Here is a 12,939-nt window from a genome sequence, read left to right on the forward strand (position 1 = left end):
TATTAAATCATAGATATATGTGTTTGTTTGAAATGTTATATCGAATTGCCAGGGTGAACTCCTTGATATCTAATGTGATTCTTGTTTTCCTTCATATTTGTAATTTAAGGGGGATCAGAACGTTGCAGTGTGAATTTATTTGTCGATGAATTTTTTTTGGGCTTTTTTAAAAATATATACAGCAAGATGTCCACTACAACATATCTTATTCTCATGACTACTTGCCTACCTTAGAAAGATATATTGATAGGACTTATCCCCCCCTTTTTTTTTTGGCTATATTAATTTGTTTAAGGCTTTCAATTTTCTGCGCTAATTGTTTATTTGATGGAACTTATTTTTACATTCATTACTTTTGAGAAAGAAAACAAATTTCATTTTTTTTTTAAATAAAATTGGCTTTTTTACAAAGCAATATTTTAATTTTATCAATATTTTGCTGAAATCAGCCCTTCAATTTTTTAAGTTTCTGATTCTTAATTTTAAAAAAATGTGATGGCACATAAAAATTTGTCAACGTGCTTTATTACTTATAAAATGTCCATGGATACTTCCTTGGCATTTAAAAGAGATGCAACAATAGGAATCAATACTAACCCTTATTTTGGAATTATGACCTTTTTGTGACAAATTCTGTTTTGAACTATCAAAAAAGTAATGCATTATTTAGATGTATCAATTAACATGAACCGATTATTATCAGAATATATATCTGATTATATTAACCGTATATGATATTATACATTAACGTTTCTAAAATTAAAATGTTAAATGTCCCCAGCTCATATTGTGACAATGACTATTTTAGAGCTGTTAAGTAAAGAAAAAAGATCTATCAAATCCTGTATGATGTTTTAATGGATATATGACACAAGCATGGGGTAAGCGTAATCGAGTAATCGTAATCGATTGTAGTGATTACTCTTTTTCAAGTAATCGACAGTAATCTGTAATCGAAGAGATTTTCGATTACTTGTAATCGTATTTTAATCGATAACAGCTAAAAGTTTCAGTGTAATTATAATTACTTTTTCGATTACTCTTCGCATAAATATTTTGTGATGCACATATTAAAAGAAAAAATACTCTACAAGTGTGATTTATAATATTATAATTAGAATAAATTTGATAATATTTATGTAGTAAGTATGATTTTCCTTCTTCACTTAAAATAGAACTATTGGTTAACTTGAGTATATAATCAGATAGTCAGTTGTTCAATATGCATTCACTCTGCCTTGCCATTTTTTCATTATTTAGAGAAAAAATCACTAGAACTACATATTGATTGACCATAAGAGTTAATCTGAGAGAGAGAGAGAGAGAGAGAGAGAGAGAGAGAGAGAGACAGAGAGAGAGAGAGAGAGAGAGAATTGACCATAAGAGTTACTCTGAGAGAGAGAGAGAGAGAGAAAGAGAGAGAGGAGAGAGAGAGTACTCAGTATAACTGCTTAATGATTGACCATTATTGAGAGAGAAACAGAGAGGGACAGGGGGTATACATGTATTTTGTGTCTATTTTGCCAGAGAAAGAGAGAATGGGGTGTGTAAGTGTCACTAAGGGTGTTTGTACTGGTCAGTTAAGGAATCCACAATAATGGAGTTAATGAGGTATGACCACCCTTATGTTTAGATCACAATTAAACTATGGCCCATATAAGGATTTAAATTTTAATTAGAACAATTACAAGCTCTAAAAACAATTAATCCAAATCAAGAAGAAAGGTTCCCTCAATTATTTTTGCATATTACCAATAATATTTTAATTATCAAATTTCAATCAAATTCTAATTTTCAAGAAACCAATAACATAATAATTAAAATAGTTAAAGGTGCAATGTCAAGATTCCATCTAAACCATACAAATAAACCTTGTTTACTTACTGATCTCTCCATTTTGATACTTTGACATTTGAATTTGAATAAGCAGTAGAAATAATAAAATGTTATCTTAATAAGATTGAAATTGAAATCTAAAATTTTTATATCATTCTTAATGAAAATCCCTATATAACTCTAAATTCAAATCAACTTGAAGAGTTTATATACTTTGTTTAGAAGAGGTATCATTTACATTTAAGTGAAAAATAATAGAAGTAATCGATTATTAATCGATTACCGGTTTTTAAGTAATCGATTACAATTGATTACAGGACAAAAATGAGTGCAATCGATTAATAATTGATTACACAAAATTCCACTATGTAATCGATTATAAATCGAATACATTTTCAAGTAATCGTGCCCATGCCTGATATGATATCATATCATCATACAATCAAATCAATTGTGACGTCATACTAGAGTAAGCACATCAAAGCATCATTGTAATGATAGTCAAGTGATCAGTGTCCAGTTCTCCTTTAATCTTCAACAAATTCATTTTAAATCAATTTTTGGTACTAGATAGAATTTTGTGAATCTCATTTACTAGAAATACAAAAATCAGTCATTTTATAGGGTATCAAATTCAATTTTGTTTATAATCATAAAATTAAATGAATAAAAATTGAAGAAAGACTTTATTCATTATCAAATGGCTTGAAGGTGGCATAATATTGATTTAACGATAGTCTTAAAGCTGCTTAAAGCCACTTTTAAGTCATCTTTACGCTTTCTTTAAGCCCCCTTTAAGCCCCCCTTAAAGCATCATATATAGCTTAAATGTGGCTTATATATCGTATTTAAGCTACCTTTTTGCACCTTAAAGCAATTTTAAGAAGAGCTTAACGATGGCCATAAATCCTATGTCAGCCATACATTGTATGCATTTAAAAACCTGCATGACACAGTCTTAATAAATGAGAGTTACATCTGAACAGTATGATAAATATGAAAAAGAATTAAAATGTATAATGTGGCAATTAACATGGCTTTTTTTATTTATAATATATATCAAAAGGTGTATAATTATACACATTATTTGTTGCTTTTTTATCTCTAGTATTATGATAAACGATATCTCAATATAGCCATCAATAGTTGAAACAAATAATTTGTCTTCATTAAGAAAAACTGAGTGGTCATGAATTAAAAAAAAACATTTTTCAGATCGAATAAATTAAGGGGGAGTAACTGGATGGTTAATGTCAAAATTATAACATTTTTTATCTTGCAATTTCTTTATTTAATCATTAGTTAATACTTCCATTAGGATTCAGAACCTCATCAAATCTAAATAAGAATGAACTTTCAAATGTTGCCCAGTGTTTAGTTTTTGTTTCTGTAAACTAGTACAAAACACGGTCACTTATCTAAATTTGTCCCAATTACCTCTTATAAGATCCCCGTTAAAGTGGACGCTGAGTGTTCAACGTGCGCAGTACTTTACCCACTCTACATCTTAAACGACAAAGTGCTGTTTTAGACGTGGGCGACAAAATGAATGGTAACAATGTCAGTAATTGTATTCCCTTTTAAGATAACTGTAAAATACAACAACAAAAAATAGCATGCACCATTATGAAAGCATGCAGTACTTAAACACTGTATATCCTGAAAGACATTACGCTGTTAAAAATGTGGACGATAGAATGAAGTATAAAAATGTAGGTAAATACATGACTTTTTCAGATAACTCAAAAAAAATAAAGCATGCTTTACGATACATCATATCACAGTTACATGGTAGACAAATTGTGTGGATTATAGTGTCATTTTCCTAACACACAGGAGCATATATTCTAATCAAAGAAATTAAAACACCAGGGAGTATTTTATAGCTGAGTCGTTTGATTTTTTATTCTTATAAATAAGATAAATGCGAAGAATGACAAAATCTATCAAGCCGTGATACCAAACCATGCGAGGTATCGAATTGTGTGTGTTCAAGACCATCCTAATCAGCAGCTCCTAATAACAAATAAGTTCCTTAAGAAATCCTTTACATTTTAACGAAGAAATGGTCACTCATTTTAATCTGCGTAATAAGTTGATTTCAGAGGTGAATATGAAATGCAAGGGCTCTGAAATACATATTTTGGAGATATATTGAGTAGCAATAAATGCATTGATTCGTTTTCACTACTTGATCTGCCATTATAGTGAATTAAACTCTATTAAATCATAACATGTCATATCCTGCATTAACAGACGCGTAAACAGACACAAAAATTATTAACTAATGTAATAAATTTAGTATGAAAGATATTGACCGGTCAAATGTTACTGTCATTTAGCAACTGAACAACAACTTCAGAGAGTTCGCTTAGTATTCCTTGCAGTCTTAGTAAAACGTTCTTTCTAACACGTAGAACCTCTGTCTCTGCCTCCAGCCTCTTGATTTCTTTTTCTGTTTTCTGATTTTCTAGCATCATTCTTTCCATCTTCAGATGATCTATATCCATTTCCTTCTTTAAATCTGTTGGTGACTGGCGAATATCTACAATTAACATCATTTATATGTTAAGCATTAAAAATATTCTATATTAAAAATAAAAGCAATGCATACTTAAATGCTAATTATCCGTTGAACAATGCAGTAAATTCAAACATACAAATTAGATCAGATGAAAAAGTTTTAAACATTAATCCTAGTGATAAATAGCAGATTGGTTTGGTTGTGTGCTTTACTTGAATAACTTACTATGACAGGTGACAAGTCTGTATATACATCATTTACAATTAAAATATACTTTAAACAGTGTTATAACATGAGGATAAATTGCGTTGATACAGAGTAACTAGATGATATCTACTGTATATATAAGAACAGAAAAGAATCATAATCTCTGTTGTTTTTTTTAACTCAATGATCTACCTCTGTCACATTTAGATCCCTGGAATCCATCGACACAGGACCTACAACTTCCGTTTGTTTTATCACACGCCTCTCCATTTACACAGTTTCCGCTGCATGTGTACTGACAATTCTGACCATATCTGCCGTCGCCGCAGGCTAGAATTAAATGTATTAAATCGCGTATAAATGACAATAAAATTTGCGTTTCTTACCTAAGTTCAAACATTGTAGTTGTGTATGGCAGGAAATAATCCACAAATAAAGAGTATAGTCCATAGTCTAGTATTTGTTATTTTCTTGTATGTCAACAACGCAAGTTGAATTTGTCCGCCATGTTTTCTGACCATGATCGGTTTTTATTTTGGGACAGCCAATGAGAATTTAGGAGGGAATTCTGAATTGAATATAAACATTCCTCCATTTAGACCAGAAAACGGGTATATATGATTTTTTGTTATGTACCCTTTTCGTAATTGATGTTTTAGAGTGGAACGATAAAACATTGCTTATTTTCAATAGGATTAGCGTTATCAAGTCAGTCAAAACTCCAAAGCTTAAATCTCATAAACCGCACGAAAACTGTCATAGCTGTTATAGAAGACGCTTGAAAAACATGTTTGTCTGTTCTATTTGGTTTTGAATTATATACGGTTATTTTGTTGAATTGAAAATAATTTTATCTGAAGAAAGTTTAACATAAATACGATCTGTCCCCGCTACTAAGCAATATTTATATTTAATATAAATGTACTCTGATCAATGAAAAAAAAATTACCATAATTCAAACAAGTTTGGTTATTTTAAGCGTTTAATTATGCACAAGTTTCGGCATTGTTTTTGTAAAAAAAATCACCCAAAAATTTAACTGAATTATCATAAAAAGCACACATGTGTTTTAGAGATTGATAGTAAAAAAAACGTACGTGTTTTACATTCATGGTTCCAATAACCGGGATCACATCCCTCCAGACATGTCCCGTTACCATGGTAACAGTCTGAGTTGTTGTAACAATGTCCACATATTTCTCTGCAGTTTGGTCCGTATTTACCAATAGGACAAGCTGAAAATCATTTATATATAAATGGTATGATGTCAGAGTAGATGGAGTAATGGATGCATAAATGGATGGACGGACGGAGCGACCGACCGGCAGATAGGCAGACAGTGTATATGTGTATACATTAAGACATTTGTAAACTAATAAACAATAAATGGTCTTAGGAATGTGTGCTCTTTCTTCAGTGGGCCTTACTTTGGTTGCAGAAACTCCCGATGTATCCACTCTTACAGCCGTCTAAGCAGGTGCCCGTTTTTCTGTCACAGTCAGCGAACCCACAGTATCGGCTACAGTTCCTCTCACAATGAAGACCGTACATCCCAAGAATACAACCTGTTAATACAATTATTGTTTATATAGTCCTTACAAAATAAATGATGTCTTTATAAGTCTGTCCTATACCCAGGTATTTTATTTGTTTATCTTTGTGACGTTGATTTAATGTATGGAAAATGCTGTGTTTTTCATGAAAATTATATAAATAATATTTAGATTTTATTTCATATATATACTTTGACCAAATTTTTACCAAGCACTACAAATAAAACGAAATTTCTTTTTTTTTTTTTTTTTATATCAAAACTGGTTTCAAAAGCAATCTAGTTTATTTTCCTTAAGTTGTTTATCATCTTACCTTTACATAGAGGAGGCTGATACCCAGAGTAAGCACAGCCAAGGATATCACATTCTTCATGCTGTTTTTCACAAGAAGCATTGTTTTTACAATGGTCGCATTTCATGGAGCAGTCCTCACCATAATGTCCAGTATAACATTCTAGGATAAATAACTTGTGAAAATATCACCTAATGTCGGTTATCTGATATAAACTGAAAATCGATATTTCGTCGAAGTTTTAAGGCCTACAGAGTGTCTATATAGTTATGTAGGTGGGTACCTTTACCTTGATGTAAATTATAAATATCGCGGAAAGGGCTGAAACCTAGTGTCATAAGGTAGAGATTTACCTTTACAAAGCGGAGGCTGGTATACAAGGCTAGCACATCCATTATTATCACATTCTCCATTCTGTATGCCACAAGTAGCGTTGTTCTTACAATGATTACAATTACTTGAGCAGTTCTCCCCATAATGTCCAGTTTCACATCCTTAAAAAAATCATCTCATGAAAACAAAATGCGGTATTTTAAAAAATATGTCATTCTTTCATAACTGTTAAGTGAATGAAAACCCGAAATTGTCACTTAAAAATATAAATAACCACGACGCATAACAGGATGCCACGAAAATACAAATGTTAGAACAAGTTATCTTTGAGATATTTTAACTCCTTAAAGATATGTATTAAGCAAAGGGGCTCGAGTCACCTACTTTTTTTTTGCTTTTATACGTGTTTATGATAACATTAAAGGTGGCTCACTACACCGTGAAATATTTTCTCAAATCAGCTGAAAATATTTGATTCTGAAGTCTAATAGGCAACAAAAAAATGCAATTTTGGATGAACAATTTCGTTTTCAAAAATTTAAATTTTGAAAAGCCAGAAATTATTTTAACGATCGCCAAGCAACGTATTTTTGATAATTTTAAACAGTCTTTACTAGCTGACATAAATGCCTCTTCCAAATGTACAATCTATAGATATCTAGTTGATCATTGTACCTTGCAGTCATATCTAACAAAAAGAATTCCTTTACAATATAAGAAACTTATATGTAAATTAAGATTATCATCCCATTGTCTTACCATCGAAACTGGCAGATATAACAATGTTCCATTACAAAGACGTTTATGTCCTCTTTGTACTTTAGATATAGAAGATGAATATCATTTTATATTGAAATGTCCCTATTACTGTAACTTAAGAGAAAAATTCCTTAAGAAGTTTTATTATATTAAACCCTCTGTCTTTAAATTAATTCTATTATTGTCAACACAAAATGTAAAGGATTTGTGCAATTTAGGTAAATATATTAAGAATGCTTTTGTAATCAGAAAACTTCATGTATAAACTTGCCTTTTTCAAGTGACCAGTATATGTATTATAACATGTGTTTATTAATTGTATATGTCTATGAGCTGTACATCTGTTGACTAATAAACAATACAATACGATATACAACCGATATAAACGATATAAACAGTTTAACAAAACATTTAAATCGCCATCTTGTGACGTAGTGTCTTACAAAGTATGAGTGCAGGGTGTGTTCCCGTTTTGCACACATTTGATAATTGGGTATAGAACAATAGGTGTGATTTATGTTGTGATAGCAATTATAGTCTGCTTTCGGTCAAAGATTTTACCTGGATTTTTACCTGTGTTTTATCAGTGCCTTGACGATAAAACAAGAAGAATACAGATATTTTGTTGTGTTTTAGGTCTAATAACTATCACCGTTTTTTTCGTTTGATAAAATAAAGATAATGATATATTTAAAAAGTCTGATAAAAAATTAACGATTAGATTAGATGAATTGACTTTTACATTTTTGTCCATTTACCTTAAATATAAAACCAAATGAATTAGGAAAAATTGTTGGTCCAAAGCCAAATGGAAGCTGATTCAATGGATTATTATATGATAAAGGAGAAAACTACATAGACAGTCATATGGGGTACTCCGTGTCTATTTTTACAATTGAGTTGCAAATTATGTAAAACGCATGTTTATAATTGATTGTTTGGTATCAACAGAAAAAATATTATGAAAGAAAACAGATCTTTATCACAAAATATTTCAATGTTTGAAGTAGCGACCTTTACAGTAGTTCTTATGACATCACCGCTTTAGTATATGGCGGGTCACTTTCTAGTTTTTCAAATCAGAGGTAAAGTACATAAAAAATCTGACAAAAATAATATTTTAATATTGATGCAATATACCTCAAACTGAAAAGGTTGAAAATGCATGAATTAGGTCTACATTTGATAGGTTTTGTGAAATAATCTTTACAGTTTTTGAAGCATGCATATAGCATTTCCTATTTATCATCATACAGTTTGTCTATTTTCTTCGATTATTCAAGATATAACACAACATAAATGAAAAATATTTAGCAGCGTTTTCACTAGACACATTTCTTCCATTTATGTCAGCAAAAGCAATAATTAAATATTAACATATGATATTTCTCTTCGAAATTTTAGCATGTATATGTACTTCCTATATAGGCAGTAAGTTAAACAAAGGCACTACATACTCAACATTTTTTCAATAATCTTTCTTGTTTAATAAAAATGATGAAATTGTTCATGACCAAATTGATGTTTGAAATCCAATTCATGAATATGGATGTCAATGATTATGTAAATGTGCTTTTATGCAAGTTATATTGTAACATAAAATTCATGTAAATTTCAATTGCGAGTAGATATGTTTTATTTATTTTCTTGTCAATTGCCCTCGCAGGAATTGTGATATAGACTATAGCAATTAAGCAATTATCTCACCTGGTCAAATTCCCGTTTCGCACACATTTTTTCGATACCTAATTTTCAAATGTGTGCAAAACGGGAACAAACCGAGTGCAGGTGTACTGAGGTACCTTAAGCGCTATAACACAACTGATCATAACAAAATGAACTACAATGGCACACTTTCATTGGTTTATACACCACACGTGACTGCAGGATATATCTCTATGACCATCAGGTGAGAATCAATATTCTGCAATATGGCTGACGATTCGCTTAGCCTACTCATCTGGACATTTCATGATATTTAATAAAAGTTTAAGGTTTAAAAAAATATTTGGAGTAGTTGCCCTTTGACATTACTTTCAAATTAGAGTAGTTGCCCTTTGAATTGATTTCATATTGTTTTGCCTGGAGCAGAATAAAATGCGGCGTCGAGATTTGCTCGAATCTCTGTGGAGGAAAGGGAGAAACATTTAGAATTGAAAAGCAACAAAAAATTGTTCATTAACAAAGATGCAGCGCAGATTTTCAAAGAGTCTTTGAAAGATGAGAATGATATTTTGGAGAGTATGTGTAAAATTGGACGAGATGTAAAGGCCATTTTTACATGGATTTGGGTAGATCATTGAAATTTCTGAATGAATGTTTCACTTGATATAGGTTTGTTGGTGACTGGCTACATAAATATATCGGGTTAATCCAGCTCATAGACGGCGACGCGAAGCCGAAGCTTAGTCATTAACAAACCAAATAAGAAAAAAGTATTAACATATTATCCTGTTATAGAAAAGTGCTACATACCGAAAACCTGGACTTCACATATTGCAAGCATTGGACACAGGTCGTTATTTGGGTAATTGTTCTGATAAATCCAGATGTATCGAGCTGTCCTCTCACAGTCCTCCTGTACAATGGTCGGTAGTATGACGTTTCCTGGATCTGTGTAACATGATGACTCTGGAGGTGGTACAGTGGTATCATTGGACACACGGAGAGAGTACCCACGGAGTCGTAATGTGTTGTAGTACGCTGATCCCCCTATGTAATGGTTTTATGAAAAGAGTTTAAGTTTTTATGATTTTTTTAAGGACGCTCCTGGGTAAATATTCAAGTCATGAACATTTTAATTAAATCTGTTTATAATTATGTCACAAAAGAAAACCATAAAACATGATAATTTTTTTCTTTAAGTAAATTATATTTCATCGAAATATGATTACGTATATCAGTATATGATAATGACCACTATGCAGTAAATTTTATGAGGTAATTAATTATGTAAATAAGTATGAAGGTAATTTTTTTTGTTATACTTTCATGTTAAATACTGAAATCTGATTGGTTAAGACGCAGTTAATAATATTTACTATTATCCTCAGCGTTAGCAACGCACTTGGCAACGGGTAACATTAAAAAATGTTACATGCGCGAAAATTATGCGCGTACGGTTCGCTGTAGAATTCACGTTATTCCTATATAAAAGCAGTAAAATTTTCTTAAAAATTTTAAAAAAAACATTCAGTATAACAAAATAAAAAGTGCCTGTTTGGGAGGATAACAGTTGAAATTGACACCCCTCAAAAACCATTGTCAACCTCCGCTTCGCGTCGGTTGACAATGGTTTTCTCGGGGTGTCAATTTCAACTGTTACCCTCCCAAACAGGCACTATTTATATAATATATATTTAACCCGCAGAATGTTTGAAATAGTTTATTATGTTATTTTCAACTTATTGAATAAATATATATATATTCAAACACGTAATCAAGTTTGGTCATTATTATTAGAATAATTACATTTCTAAATTACAGTTTAATATATGGTCATTAAAACAAATATTATTACTTATATTTCATCATAATATGAATAAATACTACAACATAATACTTACTGTCCCCTCTGTACCAGAACTTGACTGATTTGACACTGTAGACTGTACCAAGGTCAATACGTAACCACGCCTCTGTGATACTACTGCCCACATTGGTGTGAGAACAACTTGTGTGATTCTGGTCGGTATTACCGTCCACAGTCCGTGATGCCACGTAACTTCGGTAGGTTGAACTGCTTACAGCGATTGTGTTGGAATTGACAAGTTGGGCTAGGAAAAGATTGTCATTAAATTAACGTCATATAATATTAAATTTTATATTTACTTAGTATATTGTAATGTCTTAATCATGGTATTTTCATCTAATAGTAAATCAATCCTCTTGCACTAGTAAATTGGATACTGTTAATCTGGGCTTTTAAGATATCTTTTAAGAAAGGGGTGTTAATTTTGATTTTTTTTCTGATTTTATCTTGTAATCATGTACTTAACTTTTGCAATATTATTTTTTTTAAACCAAAACAAAAACCCAAAGCTTCAGGGTTAGTGAATGAATAAAAAAAGATTGAAACATGAGTTTCATGTAAGGAATTTGTTGAAAATATAACAATGGTTATAACTTTCTACATTCAACTATCATAGGATTATTTTCTACACCTACCAATTTTAATCGTGTGCTTGTTTTCTATATAAAACAATCACCCACACCCCCTCCCCCGGATTAAGATTTCCAGGATTTCAGAAAATAACCTTTTTTTTTTGGGGGGGGGGGGGGCTTGTCAAGATTTTTTTTTGGAGAAGTCTACCCCCCCCCCACCCCACTTTCAAAAACGATGCTACATGCCGGTATTCTTATTACAAATGCTGTTCAAACTATCTTCGGGGATAATCAGGTGTTTCTTTATATCAGGCGACAATAACATTAAAATGCTCAAGATGGTAAAAATGCATTTTATTTAACTTTAGGTCGGTTTGGGCGATTTCTGGGAATCCAAAAACTACACCCGAACAATCCGAAGCCTTATTCTTGTCTAATGATAATAATGAACAAATGATCGATATAAATAAGAATAGCAAACAATAGTAATTAGCAATATAGGCATGAGTGACAGATGACACGGAGTAAAACTTTAACTTGACTGATTCAATTATATCAAGCCCACAAAGTAAAGAGTTAATTTAAGTTACTCACTGTACGTCACAGTCTTGGAAACAAATAGAAATAAAAGAAATACATTGAGTATTGCGGCCATTTTCATCCCCTGTTACATGACTTCACACAGAGTGGTATTGCATCTCCAGTGTAAGCAGACTGTGCAGTATTCTAAAAATAGAACTTAGAATTGCATAATAACCGCAGCAGCCGATATTCCAGTCAGTGTGTCGTGCTATTTTTTGTTTTGATTAGTAATTAAATGATTGATAATTTATTTTAATTATATGTAGATAATAACCACATCTGTAAAAAGATTACATACATGTATAGTGTATAAATTCTTGTCCCTTATGCTGACTTTATTTAATTACTGAAAATCATGATTAAAAAATAATTACTGAATCATAAATCTATTTGTTTATTCATTTGTTGCATTTGAAATGTTACATGCATCCCAGGTGATAGATACAGGTAATAAGTCAAAAACATATGATATATACACTGGTTATCACTCAGGTGTAAAATCATAATTTAAGGTAGGTGGGAATAAGTAGGGTACACTGTAGGTACTCATATACTAGTATATAATACAACATTCAGATTTTGACTTATTATATATCTACATTTGATGAAATTCAATAATGCAGAAACATTTTTTCTTGCAAAATGTTCGGAACATATTCTGTAAATATATGAAAATCGATTATACAGGTATATATAAAAAAAAGCGTTTTTGTTTCAATTTAAACTGCTACTATTAAAAAACAAAAAAA

At 31.1% G+C, this 12,939-nt stretch overlaps 1 protein-coding gene across 1 annotated transcript; it reads right to left on the reverse strand.

Annotated features, from left to right (window-relative positions):
• Window positions 1-3,400: 3,400 nt before the first annotated feature.
• On the reverse strand, window positions 3,401-12,317 carry LOC128172990 (multiple epidermal growth factor-like domains protein 10). Its single transcript, XM_052838739.1, has 9 exons — window positions 12,203-12,317; window positions 11,071-11,280; window positions 9,980-10,216; window positions 6,766-6,906; window positions 6,434-6,574; window positions 5,995-6,132; window positions 5,665-5,802; window positions 4,760-4,897; window positions 3,401-4,381 (listed from the first exon to the last, which is right to left on the reverse strand). The coding sequence occupies exons 1-9, from the start codon at window positions 12,267-12,269 to the stop codon at window positions 4,158-4,160; spliced, it is 1,434 nt and encodes a 477-aa protein (XP_052694699.1). The 5' UTR covers window positions 12,270-12,317; the 3' UTR covers window positions 3,401-4,157.
• Window positions 12,318-12,939: the final 622 nt, after the last annotated feature.

This window comes from Crassostrea angulata, chromosome 2, assembly GCF_025612915.1.
Source record: "Crassostrea angulata isolate pt1a10 chromosome 2, ASM2561291v2, whole genome shotgun sequence".
NCBI classification, from domain to species: Eukaryota; Metazoa; Mollusca; class Bivalvia; order Ostreida; family Ostreidae; genus Magallana; species Magallana angulata.

Coding starts and splice junctions, on each gene's coding strand:
- LOC128172990 (XM_052838739.1), bottom strand. CDS start 12,269: ATGAAAATGGCCGCAATACTCAATGTATTTCTTTTATTTCTATTTGTT. Junction 10,217..11,070: donor GTTCTGGTACAGAGGGGACA/GTAAGTATTATG, acceptor ACCATTACATAG/GGGGATCAGCGTACTACAAC. Junction 5,803..5,994: donor CGGGAGTTTCTGCAACCAAA/GTAAGGCCCACT, acceptor AATGATTTTCAG/CTTGTCCTATTGGTAAATAC.